This window comes from Cervus elaphus, chromosome 24 (genome assembly GCF_910594005.1).
Source record: "Cervus elaphus chromosome 24, mCerEla1.1, whole genome shotgun sequence".
In the NCBI taxonomy this organism is placed as follows: domain Eukaryota; kingdom Metazoa; phylum Chordata; class Mammalia; order Artiodactyla; family Cervidae; genus Cervus; species Cervus elaphus.
The window spans coordinates 17,905,421-17,930,406 of record NC_057838.1 but is presented as its reverse complement, the minus strand read 5'-3'; the positions used below and the strand labels follow the sequence as shown (position 1 = coordinate 17,930,406).

The 24,986-nt window shown below is 44.3% G+C and overlaps 1 protein-coding gene across 1 annotated transcript in view; it reads right to left on the bottom strand.

The window, feature by feature from the left end:
• Positions 1 to 7,236: 7,236 nt before the first annotated feature.
• TGFBR2 (transforming growth factor beta receptor 2) overlaps positions 7,237 to 24,986 on the bottom strand; it is an 88,449-nt gene continuing 70,699 nt past the window's right edge. The window contains exons 6-7 of the mRNA XM_043885243.1: positions 12,549 to 12,676; positions 7,237 to 9,800 (exon numbers count right to left, since the gene is read on the bottom strand). Of these exons, the coding sequence (XP_043741178.1) occupies positions 9,621 to 9,800; positions 12,549 to 12,676 (308 nt within the window). The 3' untranslated portion in view covers positions 7,237 to 9,620. The remainder of the gene's footprint in view (positions 9,801 to 12,548; positions 12,677 to 24,986) is intronic.

Here is a 24,986-nt window from a genome sequence, read left to right as displayed (position 1 = left end):
ACCCACCGGTGAGAGGGTTTCCTGGTGTTTAGAAACTTCTGCTCCTTCATGACTCCCTCCCCAGGACAGGTCTCCATCCCTAACTCTTTAGACTCTTTTTATCTTTTATATTTTGCCCTACCTATTTCTGAAGAGAATGGGCTGTGTTTCTGGATGTCTGGTATCCTCCACCAAGGTTCAGAAGTTGTTTTGTGGAATTTGCTCAGCATTCAAATGATCTTTTGATATATTTGCGGGGGAGAAGGTGGTCTCCCCATCCTAGTCCTCTGCCATCTTAGGACTGCCCCTCCAAATTGCAATTTCTTGAGGCTCCAAAATAAGCCCATTTTTTTGCTGGAGAAATAAATTGCAGAATATTTATTTTAAGTCAGCATAGCTTTATTGTGTATTTTCAAAGTAGAGGAAGCCTTCCACCTTAGTTCTTTCAGAATTGTTTGTGCCATCCTAGTTCCTTTGCTGCAGAAGGCAGTGGTGACCCACTCCAGTGTTCTTGCCTGGAGAATCCCAGGGACGGCGGAGCCTGGTGGGCTGCCGTCTATGGGGTTGCACAGAGTCAGACCTGACTGAAGCGACTTAGCAGCAGCAGCAGCAGTTCCTTTGCACTTCTACATACATTTTAGAATTTCCTTACTGATATCTATCCAAAAAAAGTTAGAATTTTGATTGAATTGTCTTGACTCTACAGATCAGGTTGGAGAGAATAGATATCTTAACAATACTGAATCTTCCAATTATGATCAAAGAATAGCATTCCATTTATTTTGGTCTTTTATATTCATCATTCATTACTGTAGTTTTCAGTATCTAGATCCTGCACATACTTTGTTAGTATTTAAACTGGTAGAGCTTTTGCCACCTTGGGGAAGTCACCATTATGCTGTCTTCTACTCTTGTCCAGTTTCTTAATTAGTCGTACTCAATCTGTATATTTTCCAGTGAATTCTAAAATCTAAATCATCTTACTTCTTTTAACTTTGATATATTTCCTTCTTTAATATATCCATACTGTCTACTCTGAATTTTGTAATTAAAAAAATAAAGGAAAGAAAAATCCCAGTGTCTTTGAGTAAGGTAAATTAAGAAATTGGGGTGTATTTGTGTTTTAAAAGGTAAACTGAACCATAATAAATTTTGAAGACTTAGAGCAAACATCTGTTTGAATAGGGCAGTGCCAAACCATGAATAGTTAGAAGTACTTCATGGAAGGGGGCTAGTGGCAAGGTTTTTATACAGAAGACATGGCTCATCTTCCTCATGGGACTATTTTACCCAATGACTTGGGGAACATTGTGTATTTTTTAAACTATTTACTGGAGTGTAGTTGATTTACAGTGTTGTGTTAGTTTCAGGCATGCAGCAAAGTGACTGAATATATACATACCTGCATTCGATCGTTTTCAGATTCTTTTCTGTATTGGTCATTACCAAACATCAAGTCCCCTGTGCTGTACTGTAGGTCCTTGTTGATTATGTTTTATACATAGCAGGGTGTGTACGTTAGCCCCAGGCTACTAAACTGCTCCCCCACCACAACTCCCATCTGGCAACCATAAGTTTGCTGTTTAAATCTTTGAGTCTGCTTTTAATTAGATTTCGCATAGGAGCGACATCATGTATCTATCATGCTCTAACTTGGGTCACTCAGTAGGATCATCTCTAGGCCCATTCCTGTTGTGGCAAATGGCATTAGTTCATTCTTTTTTATTTCACTGAGTATATGTACTGAGTAATATTTCACTGTATATATGTACCACTTCCTCTTTATCCATTCATTTGTCAGTGGACATTTAGATTGCTTCCATGTCCTGGATATTGTAAATAGTGCAGCAGTGAACATTGGGGTGCATGTGTATTTTTGAATTATGGTTTTCTCTATATACACGCCCAAGAGTGGGATTGCTGGATCATATGGTACCTCTTTATTTTTTACAGAACCTCCATACTGTTCTCCAGTTTACATTTCTACGTTGTTACCAATTTACATTTCTACCAGTGGTGTAGGGGTATTCCCATTTCTCCACACCTCTAGAATTTATTGTCTAGATTTTTTGATGATGGCCATTCTGACCATTGTGAGCTGATACCTTATTGTAGTTTTGATTTGCATTTCTCTGAAAGTGATGTTGAGATATAATGTCTCTAAAATATGACACCATCATAACTTCATTTTGGAGTAGATAACAGATCAAATTGCCAACATCCGTTGGATCATCAAAAAAGCAAGAGAGTTCCAGTTTTGACTACGCCAAAGCCTTTGACTGTGTGAATCACAACAAACTGTGGAAAATTCTTAAAGAGATGGGAATACCAGACCACCTCATCTGCCTCCTGAGAAATCTGTATGCAAGCAACAATTAGAACCAGACATGGAACAATTTGGCAAAGGAGTATGTCAAGGCTGTATACTGTCACCCTGCTTATTTAACTTATATGCAGAGTACATCATGCAAAATGCCAGGCTGGATGAAGCACAAGCTGGAATCAAGATTGCCAGGAGAAATATCAATAACCTCAGATACGCAGACCACCCTTATGGCAGAAAGCAAAGAGGAATTCAAGAGCCTCTTGACAAAAGTGAAAGAAGAAAGGGAAAAAACTGGCTTAAAGCTCAACATTTAAAAAACTAAGATTATGGCACCTGGCCCCATCACTTTATGGAAAATTGATGGGGAAACAATGGAAACAGTAACAGACTTTATTTTTTTGTGCTCCAAAGTCACTACAGATGGTGACTGAAGCATGAAAATAAAAGATGCTTGCTCCTTGAAAGAAAAGCTATGACCAACCTGGACAGCATATTAAAAAGCAGAGACATTACTTTGCCAACAAAGATCCATCTAGTCAAAGCTATGGTTTTTCCAGTAGTCATGTGTGGATGTGAGAGCTGGACCATAAAGAAGGCTGAGTGCCGAAGATTTGATGCTTTTGAACTGTGGTGTTGGAGAAGATTCTTGAGAGTCCCTTGGACTGCAAGGAGATCCAACCAGTCCATCCTAAAGGAAATCAGTCATGAATATTCACTGCAAGGACTGATGCTGAAGCTGAAACTCCAATCCTTTGGCCACCTGATGTGAAGAACTGACTCACTGGAAAAGACCCTGACGCTGGAAAAGATTGAAGGCAGGAGGAGAAGGGGATGAGAGAGGGTGAGATTGTTGGATGGCATCACTGACTCGATGGACATGAGTTTGAGCAAGCTCTGGGAGTTAGTGATGGACAGGGAAGCCTGGCATGCTGCAGTCGATGGGGCTGCAAAGTCAGACACAACTGAATGACTGAACTGAATAGAAATCAATACTTATATGCACCTATCTCTGTCCTAACCACTTTGAAAATAGTTAACTCTATTTTTATAGTTATTCTTACTACTCTCCCTGGTAGGTATCATTTTACTTGGTAAGGAGTCAAATAAAAATGATTAAAAGGCACACACCATGTCAGATAGTCAGTGCAGGGCTCGGATTTGAACCAAACTGAGGAAGTGTGGCTCCAGAGGTCCCAATTTTAATGATTTTGTTATGAATAGACAAAATATGACATTCTGAAGCCATGTCATTCTTTTTGATGACTCTCTAGCACCAGGGCTATCATTACTGTCTACACTGCAGACACAGGGGGGGAAGATTAGATGACAGTTTTAGCAAAGCTGTTTTGCATAGGCTGCATGAGTGTGACTTTTCAGGAAGGTGTGTGTGTGTGTGTGTGTGTGTGTGTGTGTGTAGAAAGTGAGACAGCACACATTTCACAGCATGGGCAATTTTAGCTTAATTAGAATAGGAAGACTCTTAATAACAAGCTATTTTTAAATGCACCAATATCAGGAGGTATATTAAAATTAAATTTCACCACATGAGGCTGATTGCCAGGCCATGTAATGGGGGAAAAGTTCCCAGTCTTGTCTTTATCTGAACAGTTTGCAAAGTAGGCCCCAAAGCCACGGGCTTACGCTCATGGTCTGGAGCTATAATTATCCAAGTTAAAAAAAAAAAAACCTAATTGGAAATGTGATAAGTAACGATTAGGCAGCCTATTTCCGGAGGGAAATGAACAAAATTGCAGATGTCAACTTTAGTGACTTTTGTGAAAACGGATGGACAAGTTTGCTTAAATGAAAACTTCCCTGTTACTCAGGAAGGCTTTTCCCTCAGGACTAGACTACTAGTGGACACACTGTCATTTGCATAGAGATCCTAAAAGCCACCACTGCACACTAGAACTGCCAGGCTCGGAGCGTGCCTGCATTCCAAAGCTGCTGAGGGGTGCGAGGGCCAGGACCCTGCTGAGGGCACTTGGAGACTTACCGCCACCGGGAACGCTCCCGACTTTGCAGTAGCCAGAACTGAAACAACCCGGGCAAGACGGAGCCCGCAAGGAGGGTCAGAAGACCTTGGCTCCCGTTTTGGCTGGAGTGCTTGGGCTGGAGCCCAGAGGCCATTCCTTTGAGGAACAATCTTCACTCCCTGACGGCCACCCCAACCCCTCCAGTGTGCACTGCATCTTCCTCATCTGGGTTTGACCCTCAGGAATCAGACCCTCGAGCATCCTGGGCTCCACCTGCCTTCAGCTTCCGCTTCACCTTGTGTTCAGGGTCTGTGTGTGGGCTCCGGAATCTGACTGAGCCTTGGGACCGCTCACCATGGGCCCTTACTGATACCTCGCTCTCTGCATTGGTTTCCTCACCTCTCATGTGGAGGAGAGACTACCTCATAGGTTGGTGGTGATGATGAAAACAGACACAGACGGTAAAACACAGGCACATGGTGTTTAGTGCTCCCAAGGGCTTGTATGGGTCTGCTTCCTTGCAGGGAGCATGCTCACCCCATCATTCCTCATCCCAGCCCCTGCAGCTGCCAGAAATAAGGACAATTATCTACTTAATGCATTAAAAAAAACTCAGTTCAAGTTTTTAAACTCAGCTATATTTCAAGCCATAATATTTGTAAAAGGCCAGGTTGAATGTGTTCATTTTTTTTCTAGCACATGCTAAAAAATAAACAGACACACTAAAAAAATGTTTTTAAAGGCTGGCACAGTCTGAAACCTTCTGAAGGAGCGTGCACATTCGTCCCACAGTCCTGCTCTCACCAAGAACTTAGGCAGCACTGCTCACAGGAGAGGCAGCATGTCAGGCAGCACAGATGAGGACACGCACTCCTCCCCTGCTCTGGTTGTGCGTACAGCCTCCGGGGGGCGGGGTGTGAGAACGCTGGTGCCGTGCGGCGGGGCAGGCCGTTTTGTGGTGATGTGGCCCTGTCACGCCCCTGGGCAGGCCGGCCCTCAGGAGGCAGTACAAAGTAGAGGGAAGAACCAAGCGTTGCTCCAAACGATTACTCCGGATGCGAGGTCTAGGACAAGCAGACCTACCTCTCTGAGGCCCCGTTTCTTCCCAGAGTCTTCCGAGCGTGATTCTCATCTGTGAAATGGGAACAGCACCTGCCTCAGGGGGCACGTGCAGGCCGGCCCCCAGTGAGTGGGCGCCCCCCAGGTGGCCGGTGTGCACCCGGACGGGCGCTGCCCTGTGCTCCAGGCTTGCGGCTCATCCATCTCTCCTCTGTGCTGCCGGTGCTCCCTAAGACAGATCTCAGTCCTGGCCTCTCTGGGAAGCGGCCCTGGCACCCTAAAGCAGCCTAGCATTGGCCGATATGCACTGAGGGCTTTCCAGTTTCAATACCAACTCCAAAAGCCTTTCCAGTACTCCATACCCAGTGCTCTCTGGTATCAGACAAAGCCTGTAAAAATTCCACCGTACACATGATTAAAGTGAGGCGTGGGAAGATTTAAGTAATTTACTTAGGTCGCGTAGGTGGTAAATGGAGGAGCAGGTAACCGCTAAAATTTGTCGTCTCTAAAACTGCCAAGCTACTAGTTAAGATAGCAGTAGAACTAATGCCCACAGGAGGACAGGACCATGTCCAGCTAAGGGACCCTCAGCGGGGAGCCACGATTTTGTCCCCGGGGATATCTGGCAACGTTTGGTGATGCTCTTGGTTGTCATAGCTGTGGGGGTGGGTGCACTGTTGGTGCGAATGCATATTGGTGCAACCACTTTGTAAAACAATATGGAGGGTCCTCAGAAATTTCAAAATAGAGCTACCAAACAATCCAGCAATTCCACCTCTGGGTATTTATCCAAACAAAATGAAAACATTAACTTGAAAACATATCTGTGCCCCAAGTTCACTGCAGCATTAAGCCAATATATAAAATTAAGTATCCACTGATGGATGAGTGGATTTTAAAATGTGGCACATATATAGAACAGAATATTTTTCAGTCATGAAAATTTAAATCTTGCCATTTGTGACATGGAAGTTGAGGGCATCATGCTTAGTGAAATAAGTCAAACAGAAAAACGCAAATACCATTAAGATCTCACTGATATGTGCAATTTGGGGGAAAAAAATTGAGATACAGAGAACACACTGGTGGTTGCCAGAAAGGCAGAGGGTGGGAGTGGATGAAATGGGTGAAAAGGGTCAAAATGTATAAATTTCCAGTTTATAAAATAAGTCCTGGGGATAGCATGGCAATGATAGATAATAATACCATATTGCATGTTTGAAAGCTGCTAAGAGTAGGTTTTAAAAGTTCTTACCATAAGAAAACAAATTCTGTTAACTGTGATGATGGATATTACCTAAAGTTATTATGGCGGCCCTTTCACAATACATTCAAATGTTGCATCATTATGTTGTATGCCTGAAACTAATATAGTGTTGTATATCAATTATACCTCAGTGAAAAAGCTCCAAGCGAGATGCGGTGGCTGGATAGACAGGAAGTGGCAGGAAGCATGACACCTGGAGGAGAAAAAAGACAGTGGCAGCCCGTTACTGTGAGGAGGAAGGGAGGGCAGAAGCAAGCATGTGTGGGGCCAAGGCTGTGCCACACCCCGTTAGAAGCCAAGCTGAGAGAAGCCACGCTGCAGGAGAGGCCGCGCCCCGGGACAGGCCGCGCCCCAGGAGAAGCCCGCGGGAGACAATGGACATGGTACTGTTCAGAGATGCGGAGCAACACCGTGCCGGCCCGGAGATGAGCAAGCCAGCACCAGCACATGCCACAGGTCACAGTACGGAGTGACTGATTTTTAGAAACAGGGACCTGCCACAGTCAGGTGAAGACGACAGGGAATGTGGAAAAGCTGGAGAGGATCTGTCTTGTGGATTTTTCTGTAGACTACAAAATGACCAAATGAGGTTTGCGGGCTCCTATGAACAGGAACAGGAGGCAGGAAGCTGACCTGAGTATTTTTGCTTTATTCAATCGAATAAACATTTTATTTATATAAAAGACAATGCATAGAATGAACATAAGTGCTTGACACATTTGATATAAAAAGAGTATACAGCATTCACATTCCTATTTTAATATATGAGTATTGCTGAAATGTTCCATAAAAGAATAAAACTTTCCCTTTACGTAGTGAAAAAAGTCAGTATTTTTAGGAACTACAGAATGTTATTCCTTGGTCTTCTTCTTGAATAAGGAAAAACAAACATAAAACAAGCCACAGTATCATCTACATTCCAGTTTATGCTGATGATGACCCAGAAGTGATAAAGCTCTTTTGAATCTTGGAAGTTCCCATAATGGACCAGTATTCTAGAAATTCACCACTAGAGGTCAATGAGCAACAGCTCTTGGGACAGCATCACCAGCCCTAAAGTGCACGGGACTTCTGGGCACTCCCATGGCATTGTGGCCAAGCTACCTTCTCTCAGTCCACCTGAACCACGAAGGGCTCCTAAAAATTCCACGTAATCCCAACTTCAGCATGTCTGCTAAAACCCCAATGAGATGCAGCTTCCAAAATCCAAGCAGAGCTGATCTGATCATTGCCAGTCCCTCTCCAATATTCCTACCTATTTGGCCGAAAATAAGCTTCAAATCATTTTTACAAAAGAGCTTGTTATTTGCAGCATTAACACCTGTTTGTGGATTACCAAGTTTCCTATGGAGGATTAAAGCTCATTCTTTGTTCTTACCCACATGGACACAGATTTCCTAACTGTAGATGGGACTCCTGTGTCCCACATTCAAATTCTGCAAACACTGGAAAGGTGGGTATGACTAAGAGACTGGTAACCATGACAACAGCTTCTTGGAGTAAAGGTCTCCCCCCTTGAATGCAGAGGGGAGCCCTCTTAATATACAAGCAAAAGAGATTTGGGTTAACGGAGACCATCCAGAGGCAGTCCCTGTCACTCCAAAAAAAAAAAAAAAAGCCAACTTCAAATTTTAACCCCAGGAAGGGAATAAAAACCACACCCTATAGCCAGAGAATGACTGCGTGAATGCACATTTCTTGCAGGGGACCTTGGCTGGGGAAAGAAGGTTTAATTCCCAAACTAGGGTGGGAACAGGGGGAAACACGAACGAATGTTCACAGGGGAAGAGAGCAGCTTTCTAAGTGTGTCTACACCTTCATCGGTGAATGACGTGGGACAGTGACCACCACAAGCCATCTGCAATCTAGTCTCACTCAGGGATCCAAGATTTTTTTGCAAAATCTCCCGATATTTAAAAAGTGGCTCAATTTTGTTAAACACTGTGCTGGCCAAGCAAAACACACGTTCCGAGTGCCTGGAGAGACAGTCCTGACCATGGCAGCGCCATGCTGCGGCAGTACTGTCCACGTGGCCAAGACGTGCTCAAGTCCCCTGGAGCCTGGAGCATGAGACCTACCAGTGATGCAGAGCAAGTGGAAGACAGAAACCAAGCGTGATGAGAAACTGAACATAAAGAACCTGGGGGGGAGATCTGTTCCCTTTTAGGAAATGGGAACAGTAACACAGGTATGGGGGGAATTTTTTTAAAAAGAACAATTTCTCATTAGTACAAGGTGTGGCAATTTCATGGGTAGGGAAAACATGTCCTGATTTTTCTGTGGCTTGTAGAGGTAAAATATGGGACTTAAAACGTTGACGCGATGAGACTTTCTGAGCTAGCTGAGGAAGGAGGGTCACAAACCAGATGTGGGTGTGAAGCTCAGTGCCGAGTCCAGGAGAGATGACAGGACGTGGGGACCTCGGAGTCTGGTCCCCAGACAGTGCGGCTCCGATTGGCTCCTCAGCTAGAACAGGACCCAGTGCCGGGAGTTACTAGGTTGCGAAAGCAAGTGCAATGTGGCACAGCAGGCTCCAAGACCCGAGCCTCTCTCTGAAGGCGGAGGCCCCCCACCCCGTGTGCCCCGAGCCCAGCACACGCCTGCCGCCAAGCGCTGAGGCTGCCCAGGGCGCTTCCCTCTGCTCTCGGGCGAGCTCGCCCATCCAGCCCACGTCTGGGCAGCTGTGATCTCTATCCTCACCTCTTTCCACGAGTATGGCTGTGTATATATAGACATATATAGATATATATAAACATAGCTATTTCATATTTATATACAGGCATTAATAAAGTGCAAATGTTATTGGCTATTGTAAGATCAATCTCATTTCCTGAGGAAGTGCTAACACAGCTTATCCTATGACAACGTCAAAGGCAGAGGCTGCTTCCTGCCACCCCCTCCCATCTCAGGGGAGGGAGCACCCCGGGTTCCAGGAAGCATCGTCAGGGGCAGCTTCCTGCTGCCCCTGCTCTTTGGCCACAGGGCGGCCGCGCTGGGCCAGCCGCGGGAAGAGCTATTTGGTAGTGTTGAGGGAGCCGTCTTCGGGGATCTTCTCCTCTGAGCTGCTCCTCCCCGAGAGCCTGTCCAGGTGCTCCAGCTCGCTGAAGCGCTCCGCCACGCACTGCGCCGTGAGCCGGGCCTCGGGGTCGTGGTCCCAGCACTCGGCCAGCGTCTCGCACACCGTCTGGATGCCCTGCAGGGGGAGAGGGTCCACAGGCCCCTGAGAGGGGGTGGCAGCTCGGGGGAGAGGGAGCCCCCGCCCTGTCCCCCCTGCAGGCCTGCGCCCCGGCGCCGTCTGACCGAGGCGTTCCGGGGGCTCCCGCTCACAGGAAGCGGGGAAGCGGAGGCGCAGCAGCAGGTCTCCCAGCAGGCTTCCGGGGGACAGCAGCCTGCCCGTTTGTGAAAATTCCCAAGAAGTGGGCTTCCACTGCCATTTCCCACCTCTACTCTGGGTAGTGGGGGCGCAGTAACAGGCTTTATTTTACCTCATTGAGGGAAGTTGTAGGTTCATGGCAAAATCGAATGGAAATTACAGAATTTCCATACACATACCCCCTCCCCCCACGCAGACCGCCTCCCCCACCATCACCCTCCATCTGTGTGAGGCATTTGTTAAAACCAGTAAACCAACACTACTAACACGTCAGTACTGACCACAGTCAACCAGAGCGAGGTTCATGGTGAGGCGCAGGATCGGGGTTCTGACAAAGGTCCGTCATTACAGCCCCCACAAGGTCACTGCCCTGAACATCCTCTGTGTGAACCTCTTCAGCCCACCTTCCTTTCCCCAGCCCCCAGCAACCACTGATCTCTCAACTGTCTCAATGGTATTGTCTTTTCCAGAGAGTCAGGGCTGGAATCCTATGTGTATGTTAGTCACTCAGTCCAACTCTCTCTGTAGCCCGCCAGGCTCCTCTGTCCTTGGGGATTCTCCACGCAAGAATACTGGAGTGGGTTGCCATTCCCTTCTCCAGGGGATCTTGACCCAGGGATCGAACCCGGGGCTCCTGCACTGTAGCCGTATTCTTTACCATCTGAGCCACCAGCATCCCTGTTTAAATAGGGCTGACTATCCCAGCTGGAGTGACGTGTGGGCATTAGTCTGGTTGCATTTGTCAAGTCCACATGCTTTATGAGGATCCAAGCCCATCTTCCAGCAGTTTCAAGGACACCCTCTGCTAGGCCCTTCCTCTCCAGCTTCAGCCTGGACCCTGGCAAACAGCTGTCTTCATATGTCCTGCAGGCTGTATCAGGGGGCTTGACCTAACCCCTAAAGGCCCCACTCAAAAAGGCCCATCCAGAAAATGCTGTCCACAACAGACAAGGGTCTTCTCTCACGGCTTTAATTCTCATTTTGCATTGCAAATATTTTTGTTAGTTCAAGTTGTTTTTGGAAATAAAGCAGACACAGACTAAATACGAAGCCCAATGGGTGGAAACAGGCTGTGCCTCTCAGAGGCCCAACCCTGTCACTGGTGAGCCCGCACACGGTGGCCCCGGGGGGTGGATCCATCCCAGCCCTTCCCTGAGCGGCACTTCCCTGTCTGTAGTCTGAGCAATAGCACCCCACAGCCAGGACTTGCCCTCCCCTCCTGCCCCGTGAGTGAGCCCATGATGCTGGATTAATTGTATAATCCCCTAATTGATGGTATTGACTGATGGCCCTGTTAAGAGTGGAGTGTTATTGTTGGTACACAAGGAACATTTATTTTATTCTGGCACTGTAATTACAGGCAGTAAATTAAATTAAATATTAAGCATTAACTTGAAATCAATAGGGCAACAAATCTCATTAAGAGAAAAAAATGTATTATGCAAATTGTTTCCAGAATTTTATCATCATGAATAATGGCTTCATTATAAGAACTGTACAGCAGAGGAGGCAACAGAGTTGAAGGAAACAATATCGTCCCTTCTGAGTTTGGAGTTAACACAAAACAGCTTTGCATTTCCAAAGTCAAAGAGGCTCTACTGAAACCCGGGGAGAAACCCTGGGCCCCCGCGGTTGGGTCCGCAGCCTGGTGCAGGCTCCCCCCGATGTTATCAGGGCCTGCCCGCGGAAGCGGCTCTCAGCCCGGCGGGCACACACCAGGCTTCCTGCTCCATCCGTCTCCTTGGCCACCCCTGACCTGTGGTTTCTGCTTCTCATCTGCCTTAGGAAACCGAGAACTTAGCCCAGCCCTCCCTGGGTGAGGGAACTCATCCAAAGGCAGCCATAAAAGGTTTACGTCAGTGGAAAAGACAGGGTGCTGGGAGCTAGGAGCGCGGGGTGTGGCCCAGGGCTCCTCCCTGCTGTGCCAGACCGTCCCTGCTCCCGCGGCCCACGCTTCCTCCCCCCTCCTCTGACCACTGCCCCACCAAAATGCCCCCGGAGCAAAGACTCTGCTCTGGACGGACGGCCACATCCACTGCCTGTCAGGAGGCTCTGGAAAGACAGATTTCCTGTTTGTTCCCCTGCCCTCTGCTCTTCTTTGCCTTTCTTCATCCTGGCCTCCTCCTCCCTGACAGGCCTGCCGCCGCAGCCTGAGGACACAGCAGCCCCTCGCAGGCCAGCTGGCGGACAAACACCCCTCCTTTCTCACTAAGCAGTTCCTGCCAATGTTGAAGGTTCCCAGAAGAAAACATTTGGAACCCGGAAGAGAACAAAACACAACCTCCCTATGGAAAGGAGGAGTGGCAGAGGCTGTAAACAGAATATTTTTGTTCGGAACCAAGGGGTCTTGGACAATATGACAGGTGCCCATCACATGAGTCTGTGTGAGCCCTTTCTCACTTTTCGTGGGACAGACAGTAACAAGGTCATCCCATTTTACTGAAACTCCTTTATGAAAGAAACCAAGCAGGATCCTGGAACACATCAGACTGATGCCCAACGGCCGGGACTTCTCTGCTGCCTGAGATGTCCCTCTCCCTCTGGGTGGATACAACAGTCACTCCTTACCTGGTGGTTGAGCCAGGAGCTGGGGATCTCTGGTCGGCCTCGGTCTCGCAGCACGTTGTCCTTCATGCTTTCCACACAGGGATGTTCCCGCACCTTAGACCCGAATGGAGGCTCATAGTCCTTCACTTCTGTTGGAGAGAGCAGGCGGACACAGGGCCTTGAGAAGGGCATGCGCAGTTGGGATACTGACTGCCAGGATTCGCCTGTGATTACGCTGGGGTGGTTTTTAATTCTAATGGATTAAAAGTATAAGGAGGGGTCACAGAAGGACCTTGAACTAGTCAACATGTGACTGTTCAGTGACCATGACGTGCTAACGGCTGGAGACAGATTGGAGAACAAGATCAACAAGGTCAGGGGATACAGGCTTTTAGGATCGTGGTTCCTGGGAGGGAGAAACATCTTCCATATTACAAAGGTTTGTGGCCCTACAGAGGTTCACAGCACATAAACAGATTTAATATGTGGTATTAAGTTTCTTGCAGAGATTCAGCCATATAAAAAAGGAATGAAATTGATAGATGCTGCAACACAGATTATGCCAAATGAAATAAGCCAGACATTAAATGACAGACATTGTATGATTCTCCTTATGTAAAATACCTAGAATAGGCTACTTCACAGAGACAGAGAGGAGAATATGGGTTGCTGGGGGGTGGAGAGACTCTGTTCACTAGTACAGGGTTTCAGTTGAGGAAGATGGAAGAGTTCTGGAAATAGATAGTGACGATGATTACACAACATTGTGAATGTACTTCATGCTACCCAACCACACCACTTACTTTTTTAAAAAATCATAAACACTCAAAAATAGCTAAACTGGTGAATTTTATATCATGTATATTTTCCCACAGGAATAAAAAGTCGTGGGGAGTAGTGATTAAGAAAATAAAAGTCTACAAAGGTTCCTTTCAATAGTAATAATGAAAAAGATGTTCAGAAATGCTGTTTTAGTTAGCTGACAGAGGAGAGAGATTAATAACAAACACAATTTAAAAATGTAATTTTCCTTCAGTGATACTTGCTAAAAAGGAAATAATGAAGGATGATGTAAACCCTTCATCAGAGTTTCAGGTTTCAACTAAGGTCCATTTCTTTTCATTTTTTAAGGGAAATTCATGTCACTTATTTTCTTCTAATTTTTTCCTATTGAAGTATACTTGCTCAGTCATGTCCATCTCTTTGTGACGCCATGGACTGGAGCCTGCCAGGCTTCTCTGTCCATGGGATTTTCCAGGCAAGAATACTGGAGTGGTTTGCCATTTCCTACTACACAGTATTCGCAACCCTGGGATCAAACCTTCATCTTTCAGATCTCCTGCATTGGCAGGCGGATTCTTTACCACTAGCACCACCTGTGAAGCCCCTTAACATGTTATATCAGTTTCAGGTATACAACATAGTAACTCAGTATTTTTAAAGATTGTGCTCTGTATAAAGTTGTAAAACACTAGCTGTATTTTCTATGCTATACATCATATCCTTGTAACTTACCTATTTCATAGCTAGTAGTTTGTATCTCTTAATCACCCTCACCCATTTTCCTCTCCCCTCACCTGTCACCGTGCTGGCAATGAACGACAGTTTATCTGTCTCTATTTCATTTTGTAGATTCCATATTTAAGTGAAATAAAGCAGTATTTGTCTTTCTCTGTCTGCCTTATTTCACTAAGCTTAATATCCTCCAGCTCCATCCATGTCATTGCAAATGGCAAAATTTCATTCTCTTTTATGGCTAATATTTCATTATGTTATGTACACACATATATACTTTATTTTTGCCTGTAGTATGAAAAAAATGTTCTCATTTCATTCTTTATGTGTAACTGTCCAGCTTTCCCAGCACCACTTATTGACGAGAATGTCCTTTCTCCATTGTATATTCTTGCCTCCTGTGTTGTAGGTTACTTGACCACAAGTGTGTGGGTTTATTTCTGGGCCCTCTATTCTGTTCCATTGACCTACATGTCTATTTTTGTGTCTGTACCACACCATTTTGATTACTGCTGCTTTGTAGTACAGTCTGAAGTCAGGAAGCATGATTCTTCCAGTTTTGTCCTTTTTCTCTCAAGATTACTTTGGCTATTTGGGGTCTTTGGTGGTTCCATACACACTTTAGGATTATTTTGCTCTAGTTCTGTGAAAAATGTCATGGGTATTTTGATAGGGATTACATTAAATCTGCACACTGCTTTGAATATTATTAACATTTTAACAATAATTAATCTTTTATTCCATGAACATGGGATATCTTTCCATTTACCCTTCTTCAATGTCTTATAGTATTTAGAGAACAGATAGTCTTCTACCCTTGGTTAAATTTATCCCTAGGTATTTTATTCTTATTTGATTGCAAATCAGATTGTTTTCTTAATTTCTCCTTCTAACAGTTCATCATTAGTGTTTAGAAATGCAACAGATTTCTATATATTAATCCTGTATCCTGCAACTTAACTGAATTCATTCATAAGTTTCCATTAGATTTTTGGTGGTGTCTGTAGGGTTTTCTACATATAATATCATGTCATCTGCAAATGGTGACAGTTTCTTCTCTACTTATTTGAATGCCTCTTTTTTTTCTTGTTTAACTGCTGTACCTAAAACTTCCAATAATATGTTAAAGAGGTGGCAACCATAGGCATACTTGTCATGTTCTTAATTTTAGATAAAAACCTTTCAGCTTTTCACAACTGAGCATAATGTTAGCTGTAGATTTATCATAAATGGTCTTTATTATGTTGAATTATGTTCCCTCTGTATCATCTTTGTTGAGAGTTTTTATCACAAGTGAATGAATCTTAGGTCCTATCCAAAGTGGCCCATGCATAAACTCGAGGTGAAGATTAGAAAGGCTGTTAATTTAAGTGGGTGGGACAATACCCACATCAGTGAGTCACAGGACAATTGAGAAAATAAAAACAGTACAGTACTGAAATATGTCTGGGCCCAAAGGGAAGAGTGGGCATGATTCAGTATCTTCCTCCAAAATAAATAACCACCTTTGGCCTTTACTTCAAAATAACCCTGTTTAATGAGTGAAACTTTCAATAAATTACCCTTACAGGCTTAGAATTGAAGAAGCATTTAAGGCAAAATGACATTTTGAAAAGACATGGCTTGTTCTTGTTTATTTGACTTTCCCCCGTTCCCAGAACCCTACTTGCATATTTATCTTCTTCAGCCTCAACCAACTAGAAGTGCTGGCAGGATATTGTTTTTTTTTCTTAGTTGGGATGAAGGCTTCTCTTACTCTCCTCATACCCCCCATCACTTTGAGACAAGCATCCTACTGTGTGTCTGCTTCTGCCTTCAAGAGCCCTCAGCCCCTAAATCTATACTGCTCTGGAGGTGAGATCTGAACTTTGATTTGGATAATACTTAGGTGTCATTCCTTTCTTCCATTCCCTTACCTTTTTACCAGACTCTAAATTCCTAAGGACCAAGACACAGACTGAGTTTTATGTCTTTTAATTCCCTTCTGAAATTATGTCTTATACATAGGTGACTTTCAATAAATATGAGCTGGCTTGGATTCAAGCAAGAACTGAGAACTGAGAATCAGAGTTTGTCCTCAGTAAGGGTTTCCTCTGACCTAAGTCTTCTCTTCTCTAAACTGAATGGGCTTCTGAATTGGATGACCTCCAAGTCCCTGAATGGGTCCAGAGCTGTCCTGTAACCCAATCCAGTCAACTAGTGATGCTGTCTTAGTGCCACGCCTTGAGGTATGTATAATATAATGCAATGTGATAGGATCTGCATATGATATAAACCGCTCCTTAGACAATGTATTAGTCCACTGACTCTCCCTTTCCAGCCGTTTTGGCTGCCACAGCAGGTGTGGCTGGCAGCCTGCCTAAACCCCCCTTACTGAGCCATAGGCACTAGCCCCCCAGCTGCTGCAGGCATTGGGTCATAAGGGCACACGCTGTCTCCTTCTGTGGAGAACTGCCCTTGGCTAATAGGAGCTTCCTGGCCTGGAGATTTCTAGAATGTGACAGCCACAGCCCTAGGGGCAGTCCGAGGCCAATGACAACATGGGAGCCTGGACAGCCTGAGTGTCCTGCCTCTGGAGGGTATGACTGGTGCAGCTCGCCTCTGGGTCAGGCTCAGTCCTGGGATCAGGCTGCTGGCGGTGCAGGTGGGGAAAGTGAGGCTGTGGCGTTTCCTCTCTGTGCCCTCGATTAAATCATGTGAACAACAGCAGAGAAAGCAAGCCAAAGGTTAGGTCAGAGAGTGCCATCTTTTAAAAATCTGGGGACTTCCCTGGCAGTCCAGTGGTTAGGACTCTCTGCTTCCACTGCAGGGGCCACAGGTTCGATCCCTGGTTGGGGAACTAAGATTCCGTGTGCTGTGTGCACTGTGGCAAAAACAAAAAAAGGAAATACTTCAATGAAAAAAGAATCGAGGAGCTTAGAGAGTAAGCTTAGCACTTAAAACAAAAGTGCTGACAACATGCATCATAAGTAGGGATATTGTTGGTTGTGCCTGCCTGGGTCCCATCACAAACCGGAGATGAGGACTTGGGAAAGAGAGGGCAGCACTTCGTGCCTCAGTGTCCATATCCACAGCACAAAAGAGAACGTGCATGCTGCTGCCGTCACTCAGCACAGAGCTCCCCCAGGACCCACGGGGGCTGGTCCCAGGACCAGAGGCAGGTCCCAACATCTGCGGACGGCCAGTCTCCCGCTTGATCCTCTGCGTACGTGAGCTTTGCATCCACGAGTCAAGCAGCCGTGGATCATAAACTCAATGCAAGATCCGTGAGTGGTTAGAGCCAGGAATTCAGAACCGCAAATGCCGGTGGAAGGTACACTAACTGTCAACTGACAGCAGACGGAAGATAAACCCCGAGTCAGGGTGATGTGGAGCTGGGTGTGGATGATACTGCGCCAGCGTCCCCGGCCCCCAGCAGGATCACGCTTCAGCTGTCCCCCGGGTGACCGCCTGGGGGCACGGAGCTCACCAGCTCCCTCCGCGTCCTGTCTCACTTCCTGCTCCTTCTCTCCTAGGCTTTTGCTGCCTTCTTTTCCCTACGGACCGCTGAACTTGGATTCCTCTTCAAGAGGCCAGCTGAACCAAGGGTTTGGTCCATCCCCAGGCTGACACCCCGCTCCCCACAGCAGGATCACCTGCTGAGACCAGCCCCCCACGCCCCAGGGCTAGGCGCACCAGGGACACCCTGGGATCTCCTTGAAGGCTTCAAACAACTGCCGCTCTAGGAAGCTTCTAGATCTCGCTGCTCTTCTTTCCACCCCCATCCCAGGCTCCCCTGAGGGCCAGGGCCTCACCCCCACCCCTTGGCATTTCTTTGTCTGGCTGGAGACTGTCAGAAGAAAAGTCCGCATCTCGGAGCTCTGGCGCTAAGAGGGGCCTGGGCAATAGGGATGCTCTTCTTAAAGTCAGCATCTGGTCCACAGCTGCTGTTTTGATCGTGGTTCCAACTTCACAGAGCTGCAAAATTGTTGGCAGTTTTCCCCAGAGCGGAACCCTTTTATATCTGTCTTCCTTCCAAATTATCCTGCCTCCAAACTCAGGAAGACGAAGTTGCTATCCCAGGCTCTCTTCACGCCTCTCCCACCCTCTTCCCTGCCCCCACCCCACTCCTTTCCTTTCGATTCATTTTTTCTGCCTCACAGGCTGCAGCGAGCTGAGTTTGTTTCTCGTCGTCTTGTGAAAATACTTGCTCAGCTGGCTGCTGTGTGTCAGCTGCTATTCAGAGGCTGACATGGCCAGGGATTTGAAAGTCAGGCGGCCTGGGGGCCAGTCTGGCTGGGTGACATGAGCACTGTGCCTGCCGTGCTCCCAGAGGGGGCCCTGAAAGGACCCGCCTTCCTCTGCCTCCCACACATTGCACACAAACTCTTGCATGGACACCAGACAAACCAAAAGCCAGGACAGAGATTTCTTTGTAAAAGAGAGCCAGTCTCCGGGTTTGTCCTGGAGAGATGGTGAGTTCATGACTTACTCCTTTATAAAACAATAACACACCAGCCAGCTCCTTCCATCTTGTTCCCTCCTCAAACAACTCTGAAAAACCTGTTTTCTTGGTTTTTCTGTTGCATACTTCCTGATGACCTAAGTCTCTGAAATAACAGTCTCTGTTATTAGCTATGCCCAACTCTGCTTTTTCTTTCTGCAACCGTCATCCCCAGCCCTGATACTGACACATTACTTGTCTTTCTAGCATATTTTGTTGTTGTTCAGTTACTAAGTCATGTCCGAGTCTTTGGCAACCTCATGGACTGCAGCATGCTGTATTAGCTCTTCATTAGACACTGTGTCCCTTGAGGACAAAGATTTGTCTCACTGCTGCACTCAGCATTTTAAAAGTTTTATATTGGTCTGTAGTTGATTAAAAACGCTGCACTACCATCAGGCATACAGTGAAGTGATTCCTTTATACATGTATATGTATCTATTCTTTTCCAATCTCTTTTCACATTTAGGTTATCACAGAATACTGAATAGAATTCCCTGTACTATACAGTAGGTCCTTCTTGGTTATCTATCTGATATATAGCAGTGTGTATATTTCAATCCCAAACTCCCTATTTATCCCTCTCTATCACCTTTCCCTTTAATAACCATAAGTTTTTCTATGAGTCTGTTTCTGTTTTGTAATTCATTTGTATCTTTTAAGGTTCCACATATAAGCAATATATCATTTGTCTTTTTCTGTCTGAACTTATTTTACTTGGTATGATCACCTCCAGGTCCATCCATGTGGCTGCAAATGGCATTGTCATTCTTTTTCATGGCTGAGTATTATTCCATTGTATATATGAACTACATATTCTTTATCCACTCACCTAGAGATGGATATTTAGGTTGCCTCCATGTCTTGGCTATTTTTAAATAGTGCTGCAACGGGCACTGGGGTGTCATCTATCCTTTTGAACCATGGTTTTCTCCAGATACATGCCCAGGACTGGGACTGCTGGATCATATAGTAGCTTTAGTTTTGTAAGGAACCACCATACTGTTCTCCCAGTAACAGTTTAGGAGGATTTGCTTTTCTCCTCCTCTCTAGCATTTATTGTTTGCTCTGACTGGTGTGAGGTGCTATCTCTTTGTAGTTTTTATTTGCATTTCTCTAGTGATCACTCCAATACTTTGGCCACGTGATGTGAAGAGCCAACTCATTTGAAAAGACCCTCTTGCTGGGAAAGATAGAGGGCAGGAGGAGAAGGGAAAAACAGAGGATGAGATGGTTGGATGGCATCACCGACTCAATGAACATGAGATTGGGTAAACTCCAGGAGTTGGCAATGGACAGGGAGGCCTGGTGAGCTGCAGTTCATGGGGTCACAAAGAGTCAGACACAACTGAGCAACTGAACTGAACTGAACTGAGTGATTAGCAGTGTTGACCATCTTTTCATGTGCCCTTTGGCCATCTGTATGGCTTCTTTAGAGAAACGTGTATTTAGATCTTTTGCCCAGTTTTTGATTGGGCTGTTTGATTTTGAGCTGCATGAACTGTTTGTGAATTTTGGAGATTAATCCCTTGTCAGTCTTGTGGTTTGCAAATATTTTCTCCCATTCTGTGAGTTACCTTTTCATTTTGTTCATGGTTTCCTTTACTGTGCAATAGCTTTTGAGTTTAATTAGGTTCCATTTATTTTTGTTTTTATTTCCATTACTCTGAGAAGATGGATCTAAAAAGACACAGCTGTGATTTATGTCAAAGAGTGTCCTGCCTATGTTATCTTCTAAGAGTTTTGTATTATCCTGTCCTGCCTTTAGGTCTTTAATCCATTTTGAGTTTATTTTTGTGTATGGTGTTAGAGAATGTTCTAATTTCATTATTTTACATGTAGCTATTTTTCCCCAGCACCGTTTATTGAAGATATTGTGTCTTCTCCATTGTATGTGTTTGCCTCCTTTGCACAGATTGATTGACCATAGGCGCATGGGTTTATTTCTGCCCTTTCTCTCCTGTTCTATTGATCTGTATTTCTGTTTTTGTGCCAATACCATACTTTTCTGATTACTGTAGCTTTGTTGTACAGCCTGAGGTTAGGAAGCCTGATTTTTCCAGCTCTGTTTTTCTTCCTCAGGATTGCTTTGGCTATTCTGGGTCTTTTGTGTCTCCATGCAAATGTAAAACATTTTTCTTCCAGTTATATGAAACATGCCACTGGTAATTTGACAGAGACTGCACTGAATCTGTAGATTGCCTAGGGTAGTATAGTCATTTTGACAATATGTCTTCCAATCCGGAAACGTGGTATCTTTCCATCTGTTTGTGTTACCTTTGGTTTCTTTTATCGGCATGTATAAAATTTTTGGAGTACACATCTTTTGCCTCCTTAGATAGATTTATCCCTAGGTATTTTATTCTTTTTGATGCAATGATAAATAGGATTGTTCCTTTAATTTCATATTCTGGTCTTTTGGTGTTAGTGTATAGGAATGCAACAGATTTCTGTGTATTAATTTTGTATCCTGCAATGTTACCAAATTCACTGATGAGCTCAGATAGTTTTCTGGTAACATCTTTAGGATTTTCTATCTATAGATTCATGTTATCTGCAAAGTGATAGTTTTACTTCTTTTGATTTGGATTCCTTTTCATTCCTTCTCTTCTGATTACAGTGGCTAGGATTTCCAGAACTGTTGAATAGACTGGTGAGAGTGGACATCCTTACCTTGTTCTGATCTTAGAGGAAATGCTTTCAGCGTATCACCATTCAGTGGGATGTTGACTATAGGTTTGTCATATATGGCTTTTCTTATGTTGAAGTATGTTCCCTGTATGTCCACCTTCTGGAGATTTTCATCATACATGAGTGTGAATTTTGTCAGAAGCTTTTTCTGTATCTATTGAGAGGATCATATAGTATGATGATTTATTTATATCATATGGTATGAGTTTTTACTATAAGAAACATTTATTCTTCAGTTTGTTAATATGGTGTATTATGCTGATTCATTTGCAGATATTAACAAAAATCCTTGCATCTCTGCAGTAAATCCCACTTGATCATGGTCTATGATCCCTTTACTGTATTGTTGGATTTGATTTGCTAGTATTTTTGTTCAAGATTTTTGGGTCTATGTTCACTAGTGATGTTGGTCTGTGATTTTCTTCTTTTCTGATATCTTTGTCTGGTTTTGGTACCAGAGTGGATGGCCTCATAGAATGAGTATGGGAGTGTTTTTTGTTTCTTGGGAATTTTAAAATCATGGCTTCAATTCCATACTTGTCTGTTCATATTTTCTATTTCTTCCTGGGTCAATCTTGAGAGATTGTACCTTTTTAAGAATCTGTCCATTTATTCTATCTAGGTTGTTCATTTTGTTGGCATATAGTTGCTTGTTGTAGTCTCTTATGATCCTTTGTATTCTGTGATGTCCACTGTAGCTTTTCCTTTTTCATTTCTAATTTTATTGATTTGAGTTTATTGATTTAAACTTATTTGATTGAGTTTTTCTTGATGAGTCTGGCTAAAGGTTTGTCAATTTTGTTTATCTTTTCAAAGAACTAGCCGTCAAGTTTTACTGATCTTATCTGGTGCTTTCTTTGTCTCTATTTCATTTTTTACTGCTCTGATCTTTATGATCACTTTGCTTGTACTACGGGTTTTATTTGTTATTCTTTTTCTAGTTGCTTTAGGTATAACCTTAGGTTGTTTATTTGGGATTTATCCTGTTTCCTAAGATAAGACTATATTGATATAAACTTTCCATTTAGAACTGGTTTTGCTGCATTTGTTTTGCATTGTCATGCTTTTGTTTTCATTCATCTCTAGGTATTTTCTGACTTCCTCTTTGATTTTTTCAGTGATCCATTGATTGTTTAGTAGCATACTGTTTGGCCTTCACATATTTTTGTTCTTCACAGTTTTAATGGAATGCTCTTTAAGTATCAATTAAGTCGCTTTGGTCTAATGTGTCATTTAAGGCCTGTGTTTCCCTATTTTCTTTCTGAATGATCCATGCATTGATAAAGTGTGTCACTGTCCATTTCTCCTTTAATGGCTATTAGTATTTGCCTTATATATTGAAGTTCTCCTATGTTGGGTGCGTTTATATTTGTGCATATATAAATGTATTACAATTGTTATATCTTCTTGGATTGATTCCTTGATGCCTATGTAGTATCCATCTTTGTATCTTGTAACAGTCTTTAAAGTTTATTTTGTCTGATATATGTATTGCTACTCCAGCTTTCTTTTGATTTCCACTTGCGTAGTATCCATCTTTGTATCTTGTAACAGTCTTTAAAGTTTATTTTGTCTGATATATGTATTGCTACTCCAGCTTTCTTTTGATTTCCACTTGCATGGAATACCTTTTTCCATCCCCTCACTTTCAGTCTGTATGTGTCCCTAGGTCTGAAGTGTGTCTCCTGTAGACGGCACATATATAGGTCTTGTTTTTGTAAGCATTTAGCCAGTCTGTGTTTCTTGGTTGGGGCATTTAATCCAGCTACATTTAAGATAATTATCAATGTATACGTTCTTTTTTTGCTGTTTTATTAGTTGTTCTGGAACTGTTTTCTGTGGGTGTTTTTCTTTCCTTTCTCTTTCCTCTCCCCTCTTGTGACCTGACGACTTGATGTTGGCCTGTCCTGGCTGCTTCCCGTCTGTGGTCGCCGTGGGGTTGGGCTCAGCAGTCTGTGTGACAAGGCTAAGCTGCTCCTTTCCGTTTCAGCGCATCGCCCGTGCCCTGCACGTGTGCTCTCCTAGCCTCGCAGTCTCTGCTGTGACATCACATTTGAGTGTGAATGGTTCCTACCCTTACTGCATGTTTGCCTTTAATGGGGAGCTTTGCCATTTGTAATTTGCTTGTTTCTAGTTGTGGCTCTTTTTTGCCTAGAGAAGTTCCTTTAGCATTTGTTGCAAAGCTGGTTTGGTGGTGCAGAATTCTCCAGCTTTTGCTTGTCTGTAAAACTTTTGATTTCTTAATTGCATCTGAAAGAGAACCTTGCTTGTAGACTCCTGCTTGCAGATTATTGGTTGTAGAATCTTCCCTTTCATCACTTTAAATATATCATACAACTTCCTAAGAGTTTCTGCTGAAAAATCAGCTTTATAACCTTATGGGAGTTCCTTTGTATGCTATTTGTTGATTTTTCCTTGTTGCTGTTAATATTTTCTTTGTCTTTAATTTTTGCCAATTGGATTATTGTGAGTCTTGAGTATTCCTCCTTGTGTTTATCCTACCTGGGACTCTCTGAGCTTTCTGGACATGGGTGATTGTTTCCTTTCCCATGTCAGAATTTTTCGGCTGCTGTCTCTTCAAATATTTTCTCAGGTCCTTTTTCTCTCTTCTTGTGGGGCCCTATGATGAAAATGTTGGTGCATTTAATGTTGCTCCTGAGGTCTCTCAAACTCTTCATTTCTTTTCATTCTCTTTTCTTTATATTCTGTTCTATGGCAGTGATTTCCACAATTCTGTATTCCAACTCATTTATCCATTCTTCTGCCTCATTTATTCTATTCATTTGAGTGTATTTTTCATTTCAGTTATTTTATTGATCATCTATGCTTGTTTGTTCTTTAGATCTTCTGGCTCTTTTTTAAGCATTTCTTGCATCTTTTCTATCTGTGCCTGCACTGTTTCTTTGAGATCTTGGATAATCTTTACTGTTATTACTCAGGGTAGACTGCCTGTCTCCATTTCATTTAGCTGGTCATCTGGGGTTTTATCTTGTTTCTTCATCTCAGACATGTTCTCTGCCATTTCATTTTGGCCTAACTTTCTGTGGTTGCAGTTTGTGCTGCACAGGCTGCGGGGCCGTGGGTCTTCTTGCTCCTGTGGTCTGCCCCCTGGTGGATCAGGCTGGCATGAGACGCTCGTGCCGGCATCCTGGTGGGCAGGACTGGCTTCTTCCCACCCGTGCATGAAACTGGTTCTTGTCCCTCTGGTGGGCAGAGCCATGTCAAGGGGTGTGTTTATTGGGCAGTCACAGGCTCAGGAAGTTTTTAGGCAGCTTATCTGCTAATGGGTGAGGCTGTGTTCCCACCATTTTGGTTGGTTAGCCTGTGACATCCCAGAATTGGAGCCTATAGGCTGCTGTGTGGGGCCAGGTCATGGTGAAAAAGAATGATGGCCTTTAGGAGGGCTCACAGCAGTGAGAACTCCCCAGAACTACCGCCACCAGAGTCTTTGTCCCCACAGTAAGTCACAGCTGTCCCCCATCCTTGCAAGAGACCCTCTAATACCAGCAGGCTCTTATGAGTTGACTGCCTTTTCCCCTGCGTCTTGGTGTGCACAGGACTCTACGCGTGCCCTCTAAGAGTGGAGCTTCTGTTTTCCCCAGTTCTGCAATCAAACCCTGCTGACCTTGAAAGTCAGATGTTCTGGAGGCTTCTCCTCCCACTGACAGACCCCCAGGCTGGGGAGCCTGATGTGAGGCTCAGAACTTTCATTCCTGTGACAGAACCTCCACAATATGATTACTTTCCAATGTGTGGGTTTCCCACCCAGC